The sequence below is a fragment of the Mytilus californianus genome, unplaced genomic scaffold (assembly GCF_021869535.1).
Source record: "Mytilus californianus isolate M0D057914Y unplaced genomic scaffold, xbMytCali1.0.p SCAF_23, whole genome shotgun sequence".
Lineage (NCBI taxonomy): Eukaryota > Metazoa > Mollusca > Bivalvia > Mytilida > Mytilidae > Mytilus > Mytilus californianus.
In genome coordinates this window covers 5565994-5587673 of record NW_026262672.1, presented here as the reverse complement: position 1 = coordinate 5587673, position 21680 = coordinate 5565994, and the positions used below count along the sequence as shown (strand labels likewise).

At 31.9% G+C, this 21680-nt stretch overlaps 2 protein-coding genes across 2 annotated transcripts; one reads left to right on the top strand and one right to left on the bottom strand.

Moving 5' to 3' along the window:
* Positions 1-1974: 1974 nt before the first annotated feature.
* LOC127732278 (uncharacterized) lies at positions 1975-14462 on the bottom strand. The gene is made up of 5 exons (XM_052241353.1): positions 14408-14462; positions 10008-10565; positions 9207-9325; positions 7413-8606; positions 1975-2154 (listed from the first exon to the last, which is right to left on the bottom strand). Exons 1-5 carry the CDS (start codon positions 14460-14462, stop codon positions 2050-2052), a joined length of 2031 nt encoding a protein of 676 aa, XP_052097313.1. The 3' UTR covers positions 1975-2049.
* Positions 13900-20295, top strand: LOC127732341 (uncharacterized). Its single transcript, XM_052241385.1, has 2 exons — positions 13900-14525; positions 16967-20295. The coding sequence occupies exon 2, from the start codon at positions 16974-16976 to the stop codon at positions 18285-18287; it is 1314 nt and encodes a 437-aa protein (XP_052097345.1). The 5' UTR covers positions 13900-14525; positions 16967-16973; the 3' UTR covers positions 18288-20295.
* Positions 20296-21680: the final 1385 nt, after the last annotated feature.

Here is a 21680-nt window from a genome sequence, read left to right as displayed (position 1 = left end):
GAAAATGAGGGTAATTGGCTTTGGATAGAAATTTTGCCTTGTAAAAGTCCACCTACAGACTCCTCAGAGTCGTAACAAGGGTTCGTAGCGTGTACAGATCGTGGCACTCTCTTTACACGAGGCATCAGATTTAAGGTGACGTGGCTGCGTACTTTTACATCCCGCACAGTTAAACGGACGCCCTATTTTGGCAAGGGTTTTACTGCCAGTCGGGAGGAGACCTGCAGTGGCCATATTTCTATTCCCCTGTCAACTTGGGGATGATATTGTATGATAAGGCCACTTTTCCACCTTCAATTTCTACTTATAACAATCTTTAGTTGTTCATTGGACATCAGTACTTGTTTTGGAAAAGGTGTCTTCTATATTGGCATTATGTGTCTAAAAGTTTTTTCCAAGTGGTGAAAAACTTTAAAAAAGTACCTTATTCTTGATCTTGTCGTTAATATATTGATGTGATAAACATCTGAACGACATGTTTCTTCTTATATTATTTTTCAAAGATGTTATGTTTGTATAAAACAGACTCGGCTTTCTCCGCCTCATTTTTAGACTCGTACCTCGAATTTGACATACACGGTCATCTCAGTGCCAGAATCTATGACAAACGAGACGATTTTAATTTTGAAATTATCAATTTTCCCCCACCTTAGTAGCAATATACCAACTTCACCTGCATTTGGGATATACATTTCCCAACTTAATCGGTATTCAAGAGCTTGTAGCTGCTACTCAGACTTTGTAAAACGTCACCACTGTCTGAGCAGAAAGTTGATGAACCAGGGGTACGTCAAAGAACGTCTCGTCCTTTTTCTAAAAAAACGTTCATCGGAAGGTACCAAGACCTTGTTGATAAATATTCCTCATCAACTTCACAAATAATACACGTTGGTCTTGGAGTATAGATTCTGGACACTGATGTTGTTTATCATCTTAATAACGTTTTATAGTATTCTTTTATTTGTCTTTTTGAATATTACTTTTACTGTTTATTCTAGTGTTGGTGATATCCATTTGACGTGGCTCGGTACTTGAATATCCCGTCATTGTGTTATGCAAAATTTTGTATTCTTTTCTTTTCTTTTTGTTTATGTGCTTTGTCAATATGACTTTTTGTGTTTCTTTGTTGCATAATTGTATGTTTTTATAGTGATTAAGATTAGAACACAATGTTGACTGTTGTACCCCTATTTTGACATTTTTACCTTTTATGTCTGTTTGTTTTGTTCATACATCGTTGTCAATATAATGGAATTGTATGCGACTGTCGTACACGTGAGAGGTTTAGCTAGCTATACAACCAGGTTTAATCCACCATTTTCTACATATGAAAATGCCTGTACCAAGACACGAATATGACAGTTGTTATCCATTCGTTTGATGTGTTTTAGCTTTTGATTTTGCCATTTGATTAGGGACTTTCCGTTTTGAATTTTCCTTGGAGTTCGGTATGTTTGTGATTTTACGTTTTAGTAAAGCTGTTGTTCATCAATATAAATATATATTGACGAAAAACTATGTACAAAATGTAATTGAAACTCCTTTATGCATTGATTACTCCTTCGTGAATTTTCTACTTACTTAACGTCATGATCAACCTTTAAACTGAGAAGTAACATGCATGTTAAAAGAAAGCTATATTTATGAATAAAACATTAATTTGTTAACTGTTAAAGTCATCTGTTAAATTAAGGCTTATGCTGTTTATGTTGTACTGTTACACCACTGTCCCAGGTTTAAGGGGTGGGGTGGCGCGCATCAAAACGAGTTTTATCCAGGCACACTCTGTATGTGCCTATCCCAAATCAGTGGTTGTCGTTTGTTGCTGTATATCATATTTTGTTTTCGTTCATCATTTTGTACATAAATCAGGCCGTTAGTTTTCTTGTTTGAATTGTTTTACATTTGTCATTTCGGGACATTTCATAGCTGACTATGTGGTATGGGTTTTACTCATTACTGAAGGCCTTACGGTGACCTATTATTATTAATTTCGAACTTACGAGTTATATCGAAAAAAAACTATATGTTCTAGAAAAATGAACTCGGTTAAAGGATAAAGATATGATAGGAAAATATGCAAAAAATGATATTACTTGGATTAAGGTCATCCTGCTTTGTGATTGGTTTCGCTCTGTCAGGAATTCTTTTAACCTATAAACAAAAACACAATTATAATGTAGCTGAACTAAATTATGTTCTACTGAACATATAACACGTATGAAGTACGAAGCCAATAAGGAGGGTAAACAAAATATAACTTGTAAGATAGTGTTTCAAATATCAACATATACACTTTTTTCATAATTACAACTTACAACCTTATGAATTAATGTTTAAGCAATAAGTCAGCAGTCATCAATCCGTCAAACTTGATGAGGATCATTGACTGGTAGGACGAATCGGTAGTTGTCAAAAATAATAACCAGAAAATATATATAATGATGTTTAATCTATCTATTCAGAATATTTTTGCCCCTCGACAAATAGTAGCAAAATGGTCTAGATGTTCCGAGTGATTGTGAAGGTCAGCTTCCCATACAGTCTTCATTGATTTTGTTTGGCAATGCTAGAAATGGGGTGTTGACAGCGGTAACGATTAGTTGCAAACCATGGGAACTGTAAATGGCTTTGATATTACAGAATCCTCTTTTCTTTTCTTTCATTTAAGATGGCTGCCCGCGTGAAAACATTCAGTCACATGCCGAAAAAAAGTTGGTGAAATTTGCAAATATTACTAAATTTTTCCTCTTGTTAAATGATTTGAAATATCTTAAATAAAAAAGGAATTCTTTTGATATAAAACGATATCGCGATCGCGAAAATCTCATGAAAAAAGGTACCAAAGTATAAGAAAAATAAAATCAAACAATGTAAAAAAATGAATTGGTCAAAGGTTAAACTTACTATTACTAAGCTATCTTCCATTTTGGTTCATCATTACTGAGTAACAAACATTACTTAGTTCTAACAAAAAGTAAAAAAAAAAACCCAAAAATGCCGCTCTTCATCAATGTAGACAAAAATTACAGAACCGGCACTTAATGAAAAACAACTCATTATCAGGTTCCAAAAATTCTTATATCTAATGCTTTCAAATTCAAAACGGAAAGTCCCTCAACAAATGTCAAAATCAAACGCCCAAACACATCAAACGGATGGGAAACAGCTCTTATATTCCTTGGTACAGACATTTCTATATTAAAGTTAAGAATAAACTATTAGACTCTTAATCAACAAAAACAGAAAATGAAGTATTTATAATCTTAAATTTCTTCACAGTATATGACACAATTTACTCATATCTACACATTACAAACGATTTCAATTCATATAAATGAATACTTGGAAGTCTTATTCAACACAAACAAGAGTGTAAGTATCTTTTTTTTACATTTTATAAAAAAGAGGCCTTGAAATGACTGATTTCAAAGAACGATCCATGATTTTGAATAAAAAAATAAAATATTGGTAGTTTGAAATAATGCGAACAAAATAATTAGTATATTTCCACATATATGCATCATATATTACGAAAAGAAAACGTCATAAAGTACAAAAAATACAAATATCCAATCACGGTTAATGATTAACGATAAAATTATTAATAAGAAAAAAATTTGGACGTTTGTTCAAAGCAAACAAAAGTTGCAGTATATGTACTCTTCTATTATTCACATTTCATTTCATGAAAACCAATTGATGCAGAGGCACTGAAATGACTGATTGCAAATACCAGTAGTTGATTATTTTCCTAAAGAATACAAACAAGAGTTTACGGATCTAGATTTTTATATTATTCAAATTTTATGAAGAAACATATCATGTAGAAACACTTCAATGATTGATTGCAAAATTGTTTACGTTGTTTTCAATACAAAACTAATTACATCTTATTTGATTAGATTAACTAAAAACAAACTTATTGCTAAAAAAAAAGTTATACAATAAGTAAGAACCTCACAAGGAATTTATACATGGTCCACTTTTATGAAAAAAGTTTGCTGTTAAAAATATGAAAAAAGTTTAAAAAAAAAAATAGAGACCAAGACAATCTCAAGCAACTTTAAATCAGAATTACTTAAATATAAAATCAGATTAAATGAAATGAAAACACACTTTCTATCATTAAAATCGACCAAGGATTTTATCTAAGATATAAATCAAACAAAAGTAAGAATCAGTAACCATAATTTATGTATAGAAAAGACCAGATACCTTAGTTTGCCTCAACATCAACTAACACGTCTAACTTGTAAAACCATTAAAGATGAAAACCACTTTCTCCTGGTGAGGTAACAAAAACTTTGACATTTCCTTATCTTAATAAATCGAATCAAACAAGAAAAAGGAAACATTTGTCTGATGCTGTTGTAGTGTTTTGTATGCAAGGCTGTGGGACCTTAACTAGTGGACCAGTATAAGTAAACTAGTTACATTTTTGAAAAAAATATTTTTTGTGACTATATTGTATATATATATATATATTGGTGTATAATGTGAAATGTTCTTGACTTGGTGCTTAACTTACAATTTCATACATATTTTATGCCTTGCGATTATCATTAAGATGGGCATATATTTTACAAACTTTACATAAGTACGGCTAGAAAAAGGTAAAAGAAGAGAGCATTTTGTTTAAACCGATAAAAGATATGTGAAAGATACCCAAGGGATATTCAAACTCATAAGTCGAAAACAAACTGCAATGGCAGAAAAGACAAACAATGGTATATGGGACTAAGAGGGTGGGCAAGTTTCACAAGGAATAATGAATAGGATTGAATGTTGGAATAACAGATTTCTAACATTAAAAGACAGCGAGTTGCGTTACGGAAGCAATGTCACACAATTAATTCACTTGTATTACATAGGACTATAAAGATACGTTTTTGTACATGATGTTGTGAACTGATTTTGATTGGTGCTTAACCAAACACGTTTTAATTTTTTGTATTTGGTTTATCTTGAGATCGGTATATATTTCGCAAACTTCATTTAAATATTGGCTAGAACGGAGTGAGAGAAGAGAGCTATACATGTGGCATTAACACATAAACAGCGTATTTGAAGGTAAGGGGTTGGATTTAATAAAGCAATAACTTTCCTAACATTCAATGACAATAAGTTGTGTTATGGTTTTAAAGATTTAGTTGAATTGTACTATCTTGAATTAAGGAATGTCTTGGACTCTTGGAGTGAAACACATACAGAGGATTATAATTTTTTTTTTTATATATATCAGTTCAGTTTTCTATGAGCATTGTAATTTGTTTTTAGAAATAACAAGCTGTGTATTGTACTCATTTTTTATGTGTATTAAGTGTAACAGTACCAATATTTCTTCACCAGATGCGCATTTCGACAATAAGTGATGGTCTTGGCCAAAATATTTTACAATCCAAAGGTTATTGAAAAAAATGACGAGCTTATAAAGCAAAAATGACAAAAAAGTATAGCCAAAATCATAGAGCCGTTTTCGATAAGTCTTTAAGGCTTTAAAGGTATTTTATTCAAATAAACTGAATTGGATTTGGCAACAGGCAAAGTATATGTAAGCCATAAAACAAGGTACAATATATTACATTCACAAAAAACAACATATACACAAACATAATGACAACTCATTAATTATTTTTCCAAACTACCTCATAGCTGACTGGAAGTGTGTTTCAAGTAATTCAACTCAGAAAAAAATAAGTAATATTCTAATAATATTAATAAATTCTAATATCGATTAAGAGGCCTTACATTAAATTAAAATGTCTCCAGTCAGCTGCTCAATATTATTATTATAATAACTCATTTTTCCAAAACAACATGTTTGATGTCATGTACTTATTTTAACTAATTTATTGCACCTGAAGAATAACGACAGTGAGTAAATAACCATATTATTACTTTAAAAAACATAAATAATACAAGAAAGAATTTAGAATGTAAACACAAAATTAAAAAAAAAAGAGGTTTGAATGATATAGAAAATAGAGGTGCATTTATTAGTTTTGTTTGCTTTTAAATGTCAATTATTGTCATTTATTTTCTCTTTTATTTTATTCTGAGCGTCACTGATGAGTCTTATGTAGACGAAACGCGCGTCTGGCGTATTCAATTATAAGTCTGGTACCTTTGATAGCTATTTATGTTGCAAGTTGATCTATTTTTCAGCCGGTTGGGGTCTAAGAACATGAATATAAAATAAAATACATATATACAAAGTAACAATTTTATTTAGTTTCGGACAATACAATATATTTCACTATACAAATTTTTCTTGATTTTTAATGTACTCACGAACAGCCTTATCTATCTGAATATTGTCTTCAATACTCATATAGATTGATCACCAAATAGTAATGTTTACAGTGTATATAAACCTAAGTGTTTGAGTAAGAATTGTCGTATAAATGTTCATCTTATTTAACTTGATAGTCCGGTTTTGTCTATAAGTATCGCGCTTCCTTAAAATTGAATGATAGTTGTTTGCTAAATTATGTCCAATTGCAAAAAGAGGGACGAAAGATACCAGAGGGACAAATATCTTTTGTATATCGAACAACTTTAAGAGTTAACATTTACATTTTTTTTTCTTAAGTCGTGTATTTGTCCACCCGATTTCGGTCATTTTCATTGATATCTTTCTTCTATACTAGTAGTGGAAATTTTGAGGATATTTTAGAGTAAATAAATTTGTTAAATTAAATTTTATAAAAGAACATAGCTCCAATGTCCCCGTGTTGCACATTTTTTATGTACCCAAGAGCAATAACTGAAAAAAAAACTTTGTTCTTTAAAACATTTTATAAATATCTTATAGAAGTGAAGGGTTAAGAGCAATATAGTTAATATTTCCAAAGGGATATAATTAAATATTTAATCAGCACTGATTTTCGAACTTGTCCAAGGCATTGCTTATTTAAACCTTTGATTAAAAGCTGACAACATTGTGAATATTATAAATTAACTTTTAGCATTATGTCTATGTTATTTGTATACAATTGATTTTGTCTACAAGTAATGTTGTTTGTACTTAATCATTATTTTTGTTAAACGAATATTACTGAACTGAAAATCGATAATATTTTCAAATCTGTTCAGAGATCTGAATATGAACACAACGACGTGGACAGTTAAACAAGTCATACCAAAAGGATGAAAGTGATTAACAGGGGCGTGGTTATTTAGTTAAACGGGGATTAAGCAGGTCTTGAATTAGTATAATTTATTTGATTTAAAATATTTTACAATATATTAAACTGCATTTATTTTTTTCAAACCTGTTTTTAATTTATTCAAATAGGGTTAATACCTTTTAAGCCAATCAATCTTAATTTTTGTTTTTTCTATAGGAAGATTGATGTATACAAATGGTTATCCAACCATTTCTCAAATATCCCGTTTTAAAAACATACCTCAGTCTTCATCCAAGGCGCGTATAACTTTTCAGATAAATGTACTGTTTTATGCTGTGGACAGAAACACTCCTGGTTATTTGTCAAAGTGTCATAGTCAAAAGTATCTTTATAAAAATCGCCATCACTGCATTTGAAATTGAGTCCAAATGATAATTTTACCCTATAACTCTCTTTTATTTCTTCAACTACCCCTTTCACTTTATTGTAGATATTACTACACGTATCTCCGACTTCTCTTTGTTGTTTGGAAAAAGAAACAACCTGCAGAGCAATTATATCAGTCGACATTGTAACCAGAATCTTTTCACAACCAGATCTATCAATGTCAAACATACAAATTCCGCGGTATAAAGCAAATGATCCACTAGCACTGTCCACTTTGCTAGGATAGTAGTGTCTGATAAACCAGGCAGAAAGATGGTTGAAGAAAGAAGGTGGAAGAAAATCAAATTTTAAACACAGCCACGAAGTCCTTTTACATCCTTCTGTTCGAATGTTAACACTTTTGCATACATCTTCAAAAGCAGAAGCAGGCATCTTGCTTGGCATCATATAAAAGCGAGAGTTTTCAATTCTGACCAATATGTCAAGCTTTTCCATAATTTTATGCAAATTCACCTTTTGTCCTGAAAACTGACTTCCTTGTTTTGATTTGAAGAGTTTTGTTATTAAAGATTCACTTATTTTGCCATATTGCTTGAACAATATCCAGTCGTCAAGGTGGTGCAATCTACTGTTATCAACTCTATCTGAGACAAAACATCGGAAAGCATCAGCCAACCATTGAGGTTTCAGTATGATTAAATCCGGAATATTTTCAAAGAAAATAACATTCCCTACATTATGTTGAAATCTAAGAAACATCAACAAATCTTTTTTTTTTAGTATATTGATATCAGGATGTTTACCCATATTGACCATGTCAGTAAAAGTGATAAAATTTTTCCCATTGTCTTTATTTAATTCAATCAATTGCTCTAAAAGAATCCATTTTAACGGAAAAGCTTTACCCCAAATATCCATTTTTCTGGCAGTCTTGAAGATTGCGTTTTGTAACGTTAAGAATTCTTCCTCAGAATCTTCTGTATTTGACAAATAAAACTTTTCGTGCAAGTGATGATATTTGCTTCTGTGTCCCAAAACTTCATCTATTTGTTTATCAAGCTCCTCTTTTCTTTTTGTAAACTGTGCCTACATGCAAAAAACAAAGGAATCTAAGATGATCTTGGTTAATACTTTAACAGAAAATGAAGAGTTTTCAACTTTATAACTCTTAACAGTGTACGACATTTATTCTTATTCCAATATATCAATTGATCTCCAGAAAACTATAAAACAAACCATATTTATAGCATCTTAAACGGTACACGTTCTGCACATTGTTGAAGGCCGTACGGTGATCTGTTATTCTACACATTAATGTCAGCTGGTCTCTACGAAAGAAGTCTCATTTGCAATCATACCACATTTTCTTATTTTCATAATGAAAGAAAATTGATTATAGCGACAGTAGTTAATCGATGTTCAAGCCTTTGATTAACTCTTTTAAAGTACACGTATTTCGAATATTAATATCCGAGAGCCTTTTACAACTTATGTTATTGTATGCGTTTGTTAACTAAATATCCTTACATCATTGTCATTTCGTTTTTATACGGAGCTATATAACTGGTAAACATACCACATCTTAATTTTGTAATGGCGCTCTGATCATGCACAGATATTAATAATTCAAGTCTTTTATATATATATCACGTAAAACTGAGAAACACATTTTTAAAATTTCATTACCTTGTCACATTTATCCTTTCCAGTAAAAACTAATAGAATAGGAGGTTCAAAGTGCTCAGTCACTGGATTGTCGACCGTTCGATGACAATGGATAGAATCAAACCAAAAATCAACATACCCTGAAACAGATCAACATTGTTCATGTTGTTGAAAAGGAAGTGTAAAGAATTTAACTTATAAGAATAGTAATTATGATATATTTTTTTTCATTTAAACGTACACTAAAAAATGTCTAAAACCACCGGTCTAGAACATAATTTCTTTCAAACATTTGCAACTATGGTAGCTATGGTAGCAAATTTGCCAACTCAACTTCATAATTTAAAAAATAATTCACCTTGAACTTTTCGAAACACTTCGGATTTTCTACCCCATAATTATATTATCTTAGCTGTATATGGCAAATCTTTTAGAATTTTGAATCCTCACTGCTCGTCAGCTATTTTATGTTACTTTTTCATTTTTTATGATTCGAGCGTCACTTATGAGTCTTTTGTAGCCCAATCGGCGTCTTGCGTAGATGATGAGTTTAACTCCTTCATTAAAGCTTGCAATCACATTAATTAGATTTCGCATTTTTGTCAGAAGTCAATGTTATCTGAAGTAACAATAACATGGATGGTCGTATGGTGATATTAATGTATACACTGATTAATACAAAAAAAAAACTGAAAATCCGAAAAAGGATGACATCTGCATCCGTTATCAATCAGGTATCCCCCCTTGATAAATGATATCGTAAACATCCGTTGTATTAAAGTGTTCTGCATACCCGCCCTTTGATAATTCTAAGCACACTACCTCCAACATCCTGAAAATTAGCAAAACACTGACTAGTGCTTTGTTTGCTGATATCGCTATTCATATCTGCAACAACAAGGTATACCGCATTACTTGTCAAAAATGCTTGATGTGTAGCATAAAATTCCTTTTGTCCTGCAAAGTCCCATAATTCACATAATGCATAAAGGTTCGATGAAGTATTTGTAGCTGAGTAAGTTAGCACATGAGACATCAAATCCTCAGGCATAACCAATAACGAAGGCCCATTATCATCTATATTTTCGTCAATATTTTCTTTGTCAGATAGTTCCTCATGATGCGTTATAGTGTCTCCCTTTGTCGCATCTACGCACATTTCCGTAATGTCTTTCTTATGACCAGATACATCATGTGTAATGTCTACCGGGGATAATTTATTTTCGATTTTTGACATTTTATCTAGTGCATTGCTACCAGTTTTTTGTATTTTTTCTAATTCAGCCAAATCCTTCTCTCTATAATCCTCTGTTGTAATTTTTGAATTATCATTTGGAGTAAGTGCTCTCTTTATTCGGTCTTCTTTATCATCATCAATATCTAGAAGACAAACATGAATGATGTTATCTTTATTATTTTATTACTATTTGACAAGCCACACATAGTTAATGTAATAACTTACATGTGTAAGTGTTTCAACTTTCAAGTACAACTTAGTCTTAGTCTTAGTCTTTGGTTTTCTATGTTGTGTCATCTGTACTATTATTTGTCTGTTTGTCTTTTTATTTTTGGCCATGGCGTTGTCAGTTTGTTTTCGATCTATGAGTTTGACTGTCCCTCTGGTATCGTTCGTCCCTCTTTTGGATACCTTAGAATTAACTCCAACCCTTAACGGGGGCTTAATACTTCAATGAGACTGGTTTTCTGTTAAGAATGCATACTTTTACTTTCATTTATTTTCGTCTTATTTTCGCAAAACAAGAGGTATAATAATCGAGCAAAATGATTGTTATTTTAATTATAAAAATCAAAGAAATTATTGTATTTTTGTGTAGGTAAACACGCAGTTTCCTCAGGAAGATAAATGAAATTTCAGCATATAACATGAAATAATCGCGGTCCTCAAACCATGCTTCCAAGATCGTTGTCATTTGTAAGTTAAGAACTTTAGAAAAATTGTAAATGATTATGTTATCTTATTATACATCTGATCAAGGTGTCTGCAATCTTAAGCCAAATGCTTGTTTGATCTTACAATTAACTTTAAAACATCCTAATTGTTAATTGTTAATGTTAATTTAGTTTATTACAAATTTGATCAAGGTGTCCGCAACCTTAAGCCGAATGTCTGTTGAATAAACTATTCGCAATTGGCAGATAATGTTCAACAGTGTATGCTACAATTCAGGAGTTTGGGTTTGAAAGATAAATAAGAACAATGTATCTTCAATGTAAAATACAATCAAATATAATGTACCAAACATAGTCAATGTTTATATGTAACATGAAATGTTTAAAATTAGTTATGATGCCACGACAGACTTGATTGGACAAAACTATATTTGTGTTTACAATATAGTTGAAGCTCACAAAAGGTGATTAAACGTCATTAAAATGTTAATGTTATGTAAATGTAATGTAATATAAATGTAATGCAATGATATTTTGCATGCAAGTTTGCATTTATGTACACTGTTTTATGTATTCATGAATGTGTGTATGTCTGTAAGGAAGCACATATGTGACGTTATGTAAAGTAATATATAAGTTATGTAATGTAATGAATATGTTATATGTTATGTATATTTAACGTAATGTAATGCAATTTATAAGTAATATAATATAATGTAATGTAGTGTAATATATGTTATGTATTGTAAAGTATATGTAATGTAATACCATGTATATGTAATGTAAAGCAATGTATATGTAATGTATATGCTATGATATGTATATGTTATGTATATGTAATGTAATGTAATGTAATGTAATGTAATGTTATGTTATGTTATGTTATGTTATGTTATGTTATGTTATGTTATGTTATGTTATGTAATGCAATGTATATGTAATGTTATGCAATGTATATGTAATGCAATGCAATAAATATGTGCACCACTTATTGCGGACCTTTTTTTGTATTGCTATGAGTTACAATTTATGACAAAAATCAGCAAAGACCCATCGAAACAACATCTGATACACAAAGGAGAAGGTATGATAAGCTACGTGATCGGCCCCCTATTTTAGTGAAAAATTAAAGACAATTGTTTTTATGAAATATATGTTTTTTAACTTCCATAAATATCGAACTAACATAAACACCATTGAAGTCCGAATATTTCAAACTGTTAACAATCAAAACGACACGTTTTTCTTTGCCTAGTAACGCAAAAACAACAAAATCGTAAGTACTTAACTGTAATATCGAATGAATTAAATAGGAGCGGACGCTCGCCCCAAGAAGATATTTTCAGATATTGTCAAAAATGTAAGTTTGTATCATCTTGCAAAAGGACTTTTTGGGGCGATCGTCCGCTCATACTGAAATTTAAAAAAAACTGCCGGAATTTTGCCCCATAACTTACTTTTTACCGGTTGACGGAATGAACTCGGTTTTTTTTCCCGAATTTACGTACATTTTTCCAAGCTCATTTTCATACACGTAGATTAAGTTAAAAGACTTATGTGGACTTTTCCAGTGATAGAAATACATGGATATCAACTACGAATTTTATTTAATGACCAATCAATAGTTCATTTCGAACTGCCGGGTTGTAAGACTTATTTTGTGACTCTGTTTCTATCGGAAGGAACTGACACGATAGATTACATTAGCAACCTGGAGAGCCGAAAAACAAAGGTATGTACTTCACAATATTTTTTATATAAATTGAAAGATAATTTTATCAGAAATCTGTTAAAAAACATTTTGTAAACAGAGCAACAAATCGCCGATAAACTTGAGAGTTTCATTGTGATGATAGGGAAGCGGCAGACGATCATGATCAGAACAATGGTAAAAAATATTTCTGTAGAAAATACTATGCGGTAAAATACACGTATTTTTTGTTTCAACTTCGATATTTGTAAAAAGTAACCAACCCCGATAAATTTATTTGGTTTATCAACTGAATTAAGAAAAATATACTCGTCACTTGATTTTGACAGAAAATTTAAGTACATCAAAATTACGATATACAAGTGATCTGCCGCCGTGGCGCAATGGTACACATCGCTGCTTCCCATCCTAGACGGGTAAAGTTCGAACCTCAGATTCTGTTTTTTTTTTTTTTTTTTATATATAAAATTACGTAAATAGTATTATCTGAATATTATTAATAATTTGTTCTTGGACGAAATAACAAACACTTATAAGGCATAAAGATGTTCACTATATGGAATTGTAGAATGATAATGATTATTACTGTTATTTCTTTTCATGATTTTCAATGATGGAAAGTTACTTCTCAGCTGTAAAATTCATACCCGTTTCTTTACTGGAACTTGAATCCAGTTATGTTGAAGATCTTGACAAAATTATGATTAAAAGATAATGTTTACATTCCAAAGGAATCATTAACATGATTAAAATATCAACAAGCAAACAAAAAGGCTATGTTTCCCTGTCACGCCAACTCTGTGGATTTTTTAAGAAATATTTCAGCTTTGTATTCATCTGCTGAGTAAATCCTTTTTCAACTGATTTTTATAGTTCATTCTTATGTTTTACTGTTACACAACAACTGTCCCAGCTCAGGGGCAGGTTGTTGCTAACAAAAACCCCTCCACATTCTGTATGTGTCTGTCAGGAGCATGTATGTCAGTGGTTGCCGTTTGTCGCTGTATATCATATTTGTATTTCGTTCATCATTTTGTAGTTGGTCAGTGGCGGATCCAGAGGGGGGGGTATTGAGGTTGGAACCCCCTTCTTTACGATCACTGATGCATTTAAAGGGGGACATATAATTGGACCCCCCTTTTTATCCTGGATTAGAAACTCCCTTTTAAAAATGGCTGGATCCGCCCCTGTTGGTAATTTCTGTATCATTTGGTGTCTTATGGAGAGTTCTCTAATTGGCAATTATACCACATATTTTTATTTTTATAGGACTAATCCGACTTAGTTTTCAATATGCCCGGTTCGAATTACCTAAACTTTTAATATGAAATAGAACGGCCTTGCACTGTTACAGGAAGGCGGCTGGAAAATTTTTGATTACTATAGTACGTAAGGATAATCTCCATGAGGTGTCAACCTTAAAGTATTATAACCAAATATATGATTATCTTTAAACTATAAGAATAGAAAAATTAGTTAACATTGCTGTTCTTGTGTCCTTGTCGGTGCTGTTGCAATACAAAGAGTTTAAACCACAGCGAAAATCTCAGATACATTTGTAATCAACATAATTTTTTTTTCTTTTTTAGATTTAAGATACGTTGCTGTACATCACAGCAATCCCCATGCCCAGGGCCATGGCTTGGTTTCTTCATGCATGGATTGTCCTTAATATTAAAAGAAGGAGATGGTAGAGAATATATGTATTAAACTTAAATGTAAGTTGCAAAATTATTATAATTGATAATACTTGAAAGGGGCATTAGGTACGATATATGTAATAAAATAAAATACACACGAAATACAGATACATATTATCGAGTCCATGCATTGTAAACTGTTTAAGACTTTTTATACGACCGCAAAATTTATATAAAATACACACGAAACACAGATACATATTATCGAGTCCATGCATTGCAAACTGTTTGTTTAAGACTTTTTATACGACCGCAAATTTTTATTTGAGTTCGTATATTGCTATCATGTCGTTGTCCGAAGACACATTTGGTTTCCAGACAATTACTTAAGTTTAAGTGAATGAATCGCTATAAAATTTTACCAGAGGGTTCAATACCACAAAAGGAAGGTTGGGATTGAGTTTGGGGGTAATAGCCCCAAACGTTCAGGAAGTAGGGGCCAAAAAGTGACCTAAAACAAGCATTATTTTTAACCGGATTTTCAAAGGAAATATCGGTTATTAAAATGGTGACATACGGCTGGCGGCTGGGCGGATCTACGGGCGGCTGCCAAATAGCTTGTCAGCAGAATAACATGAAAACGCTTTAACAATTTTTTTTCAAATTTAAATATGTTCTTTCCTCGGACTTAATGAAGGTCTAGTTCAATTTTCAAGATATTAGTATATCTCCTTTGTGAGTTATCGCCATTTTTAATATATATGGTTTCAATTTGAGAATGTGCTTTTATCTTGTAAACAGTTTGGATCCCCACCCCTAAACCATATATATTCTTGTATGGGACAATAAAACAAATCAAATGAAATATTTGGGGAGTCCCCGGGTTCACCCCACCCCCTACTTTTTGAAAACTTGTAAACGGGCAAGATCCCAACCCTGAAACCATATATATTCTTGTATGTAACAACAAAACAAATCAAATGAAATAAAAGGCGAGTCCCCTGTGGTCACCCCCATCGCCTCCTGTTTGAGAACTTGAAAACGGTCGAGATCCCAACCCCTAAACCATATATATTCTTGTATGGGATAATAAAACAAATCAAATGAAATATAGGGGAAGTCCATTGGGGTCACCCCGACCCCCCTTCTTTTTGAAAACTTGTAAATGGTCTAGATCCCCACCCCTAAACCATATATATTCTTGAATGGAACTATAAAACAAATCAAATGAAATTAAGGGGAAATCCCCTGGGGTAACCCCCACCCCCCTTCTTTTTGAAAACTTGTAAACTGTCAAGATACCCACGCCGGAACCATATATATTCTTGTATGGGACCATAAAACAAATCAAAAGAAATATAGATGAGTCCCCTGGGGTCACCCCCACCCCCTCCTCTTTAAAAACTTGTAAACGGTCGAGATCCCCACCCCTAAACCATATATATTCTTGCTAGGGACAAAAAAACAAATCATATGAAATAAAGGGAGAGTCCCCTGGGGATCCCCCCCCCCCCCCCCTTTAACCATATAAATTCCTGTTCGTAATTTCAAGAAGATTTGAATGACATACAGGGTATATCCATAGGCGTCACTTATGCATATCATAAACCAATTTGTACTGGACATTGCCCAATGTCAATCGACAATGGGAATGACGAATTATTGGAGCTTTGTTTTGGAGACTTCGTAACAGCATTCTGTTACAATTATTTCTTGTTACTGATAAGTTTTATAGATTTTGAAATGACATTGTATTAATGATAAATAAAATTTTGGATTTTTTTCTTCTTTTCTTTGGTAAATTGTTTGTAGAATTTTGTGGCAAGTTTGTTTGTTATTCTGTAAAAACTAATTTTCTGAATGCTATATATTTTTTTTTTAATGAAGTAAACTCCTTTAAAAACTAAGCTTATATTGTCTATTTTTCATTTTAACATTGTTATTTCTGATTAAACAATTGTTTGTGTTTTCTATTTAATTTTTTGTATTTTTTTTTATCAGAGTGAGCATTGCGACAAGTTGCGCTAGAGGCTGCATCTAAATCCAAATATTCTCATTGCACAAAAACTTTACAAAACATGTAACTACAATGTATATCCTTTAAGGACCTACCCTAGGTGACTTCTGCATAAAAACCTTGTTCATGAGCACTATATATATCTTCGAGGAGGACTATATAATAACCCTTTCTGATTTTTATTTATGTATGTTGTGATAAAAAGTGTTAGAACATTAATAAAAGCTATTTTTGTAATGGATGTAATGCTGCTTCTGGTGCATGGTCAAGAAACACTAAACATTATTGGTTATATGGCTACATATATTATTAACTCATTTATATTTCATGTTATGAGGTTTATTGTGTGTACTATCTATATTGTAATTTTTTAATATAAAACTCATTATACTGATTATGCCCTTAAAAGGTCCTCTATGGGAAATAAAATTTATCTTATCTTATATGCTGATATATTTTTACGTTTTAAATTAATCAATAATATTTTTTTACATTTTTCCAGGTGACTGATGGCTAAAGACTACAAGTGTGTTGTTTGTGGGAGATGTCATCTAAAATCCAGGCGTAAAATCACCACTAAAGCACTGAAACAGTTTGTAAAGAAAAGAATTGAGCGAAACATTCAAGAAAATGATGTGATACATGTATGTGAGAAGTGTAGAGCAATATACAGGAAAACACTAAAAAGTGTAAACAATGAACAGAAAGTTTCAAACTGTCTTTTCGAGTGTATTTCAGATGACAGTGACTCTGAGTTTGTTATAAATATAGAAGAAGCCGTATCTACGAAAATATTAAGTCCGAAACAAATTGAATTGAACATTTCTTCCACTCACACATCACATAGATTCTGCATTGTATGCAAGAAGGAAGGTAGCAGTAGAAACAAGTTATGCAAAGTTCCTTTACAGGCAAGAACCCAAGCCTTTATAAAAAATGCCGTTTTTATAGATGGGAATACACGCTGTTGCAAACACCATTTATCTGAACAACTTTTCGACAACACGTCACTTCAAGCATTAACTGCAAAATACACTACAACATATATGAATCGTTCTGATATAACTTCATTATTAGAAAATGTAAGACAAACTTTGGCAAACTCTCATATCCTGAATTTTGACAACCCATTATCATTATCTGATGGTGACTATTACAATCTAACTGGATTATCAAAGCAGCAATTCAATGAACTCTCCTCATATATTGTTTCAGCACGTCAAACCAATGTTAGGTCTGTACGCACATGTATAGCTGTCTTGTTAACAAAACTAAGGACAGGACTTCCAAACCATATACTTGGAACAATATTTTCGTTAACCAAAAGCCAGGTGCAAAGATGCATTCATAGTGCCAGAGTTTCTCTTATGCAGGATTTTGTACCACATTTTATTGGGTTTCAACATATAAGCCACGAAGATTTTGTTCGGAATCACACCACTCCAATAGCTAAAACTCTGTTTGCCAATGATTCCGAAGATGCTGCAATTATTGTCATGGACGGTACTTATATCTACCTTCAAAAAAGCTCTGATTATGAATTCCAGAGGTTGTCATACAGCCTTCATAAAAACAGACCTCTAGTCAAACCAATGGTTGTTGTTGGAACTGATGGATATATCCTGTCAGTTCTGGGTCCATATTTTGCAAACGGAAAAAATAATGATGCAGCAATCACGAAGCATATGATTTCTGTCAATGCAGAAGGAATGAATGAATGGCTACAGACTAGTGATGTTTGTGTTGTAGACCGGGGATTCCGAGACGTGGTAGACTTTTTTAAGGGAGCAAGGCTAGAATTTAGAAATGCCCGTTTACCTTAAAAAAGGGTCCAAACAGCACCCGGTAGAAGAAGCTAACGCTAGTAGACTAGTCACCAAAGTTAGATGGGTGGTTGAAAGTGTAAATGCTCGTGTCAAGCAATGGAGATTTTTTGACAAAGTAGTATCAAACCATTTTATTCCAATCATTGGTGATCTATTACGCATTGTATGTGCTGTTTGTAATAAGTTTCGCCCACCACTTGCTACTACACACCCTGATGATAAAAGTATTGCTGAAGCCATGCTTGAAAAATGTAAAAGTGGAAATGAAATCCAAAAGATGGTGACGGAAGAAGGTTTATTAACAAAACGTACCATTTACAAATTAGTTGATGCATCAAATGTTCTAGATGAAATAACTGATTTTCCCGTTCTCAGTATGGAGAAATTACGAGAAATAACCATGGGGGTATATCAGCTTAAACAGGCCCCTAATTATGTCAGAGAACATGAGGGTGAAGATGGAAAATTTGAAATGTATGTGTGCAAAATTAAAGAAAACCTGCTCAAAATTAAAATACAATCAAGACACAGTAACAAACTTTCCCATACTGTCTTTATAAGTTACAGTGACGAAGGAGGTATAGAAGGATGGTATTGTACATGCAAAGCGGGAGCACGAATAGTTGGTTGTTGTGCACACGTTGCAAGTGTGCTGTGGAATCTAGGGTATCAAAGACTTGAACAGCAGTCTGTTTCAAGGGGAGACTTTAAAACATCCGTCTTAGATGCATCTCACATACCTAGTTCTGATGAAAGTGACTGTGATTCTTTGCCAGAGGAGTAAAATAAATATAATACAAACTGTGTGTATTTGACAGCTACTCTTCACTTATATTTTAGAGCATAAACTTAATTAAAATTCTGTTTGCTAAGAAAATGTCCAAATAATTCATTAATTCACATATTTTTATGAGCATTTACAAACAGCTAATGCCTTGTTCTCATTATTTACCGAATCATGCTGATTTGGTCATTATATTGTAGTTAAATAACTTTTCTAAAATGAAATGGTCATAACTTATTCATGTTATTGAATTCTATTGTCAATGCAAATGTTATTAAACAAGATTTTTATATAATTTTCGGTGTACTTAAAATTGGTATATCGAATTCTCAGACGATAAGGAGTAAACAGGCTATGAAACAAAATGCTGTTCGTATACATTTAACTTACATGAGATTGTTGTATTTTGTATAAGAAAAGACTGCTTTTTAAATGTAATAACACAAAAAAAAGTCGAACGCTATTATATAATAGTCAAGTATTAAATCTATTTTGTGTTTCCATGATACCCACTGAATTCATAAGTCTAGTATAAGTCGAAAACATTACCTTTTTGGACCAATAGAAAATTATTTCTGTTGATTTTGAAAAGTTAAGTTTAGAATATAAGATGGTACAAATTAAAATAATAATACTCATGAAAAGTATCTTAATATGTTTGTTCAAACACTTCCCTATCTGACTTGCTGTTGTTGCTAAGGAAATACTGGTAAATATAAACATGATGTTGATAACTAGAACTACAAAAAGCAAACTCAAGCCGTTACTTAAGATTTTCATATTGCCTAATAAAGTCCTCAGTGGTTTCTAGGGACCATGGTCATTACTAGATTGAAGCTATTACTGTAACGCAATGCATACTAAATATTCATCTTGATAATTTTAAGCATTTGACACCACTTACTGCATTTTAAATATTTCAAAGCCATTTCAAAGAGAAATTGCACAAAAAAATGATATGTTATGGTATTTTAATTAGTAAAATCCGTTACTAGGCAACCAACTGTTCATGTGAGAAAAAAATGCTCTATGAAAAGATTTATAATGAACTATTATGCAGTTATGTAAAGAAAGTGACTAAAAACACCTGTAACATACTAGTATCTTATAAAATGTTAACCGTTGCTATATGCGCTATTTCTGTTGCTTCGTTGTTGTCAAGCATTTATATAATAGAGCTAAAATTATACTGATATTTTCAATTCTTACCAATTGTTATTCTCGAACATGCATTCTGTTTTTGCATTTATTTTTATTAGTACAATAAAATGACTACTTCATTTGCAGTAAGCTTTAATTTGATATTTTATGCTGTTGCTAAGCAACAATTGTGTTGCTATGCTCAATATAAACCTAGTAAAAAAAGATAAGGATTACTCACAAATTGTATTATAATGTAACACCATTATATGAACACAAACATTGCTAGATTTATACTCAAGAGGACAAAAATCACCTTTAAATAACCGTTGCTAGGGAATATTTCTGTTGTTAGGTTGTTACAAAGGATCTTGTAAACTCAAATTAAAGTGACTATTCATTTGTAACTTCAAGTTATTCTCAAACCAACCATCTTATCTGGAAATATGGTTATTTGTACAGATACAGCAATTCTTATGTGCTTATTCTATTATATAATATAAACCTAGTAAAAAAAGATAAGGATTACTCACTTCTTTTAACCGGAACATAAAAAAATCTTTTTTTTTTAAGTTTCTATACTAAGGCTAACAATGGTATGAATTAAGGCTTCTTTTGAGAGGGGGCCAAAAACGCCCCTTATCATACCTTCTCCTTTAATAATACTTTTAGATATTTGGATGATATTTTGGCTCTCAATAATGACGACTTCAGTGTGTATACTAAAGAAATTTATCCTGTTGAACTTACTTTAAATAAAGCTAATACTAACAATGACCACTGCCCTTTCCTCGATCTTGATATCTATATCATTAACGGAAAGCTTAATACTAAAATATATGATAAAAGAGATGATTTTTCATTTCCTATCGTAAATTATCCATTTTTAGATGGTGACGTTCCCTTGTCACCATCTTACGGTGTTTATATATCTCAACTTGTACGATTCGCTCGTGTATGTAACAATGTTTTAGATTTTAATGAGAGAAATTTATGTATTACTGAAAAATTATTACACCAGGGTTTTCGATATCACAAACTAGTCAAAACATTTACTAAATTTTATCATCGGTATAAGGACATCATTCGTAAATATAGCTCAACATGCAGACTTCTTATACGTTCAGGTATTTCACATCCAATTTTTTATGGAAATATTCTTTATAAAGCACAAAAATGTCAGTATTCACCTCTGAAGCTAACAAAACCTTTAAATAGACTTATTAAGAAGGGATATAGTTACGATACTGTTGTCAGGTCATTAAAGATTGCATATTTTGGCGTTAATATTGATTCACTTATAGGGTCTTTGCATCGGCACTAAACACATTTATTTAAAAACCAGTTGTTGGCATGACACGGGTTATGTTCTTCTCATATATGTTATGATGGTATGATACTAAACCCCTAACGGGAAGGATTGTGCCTGATATTCATATGATGAAGACATAATCTTTCAATCAGTT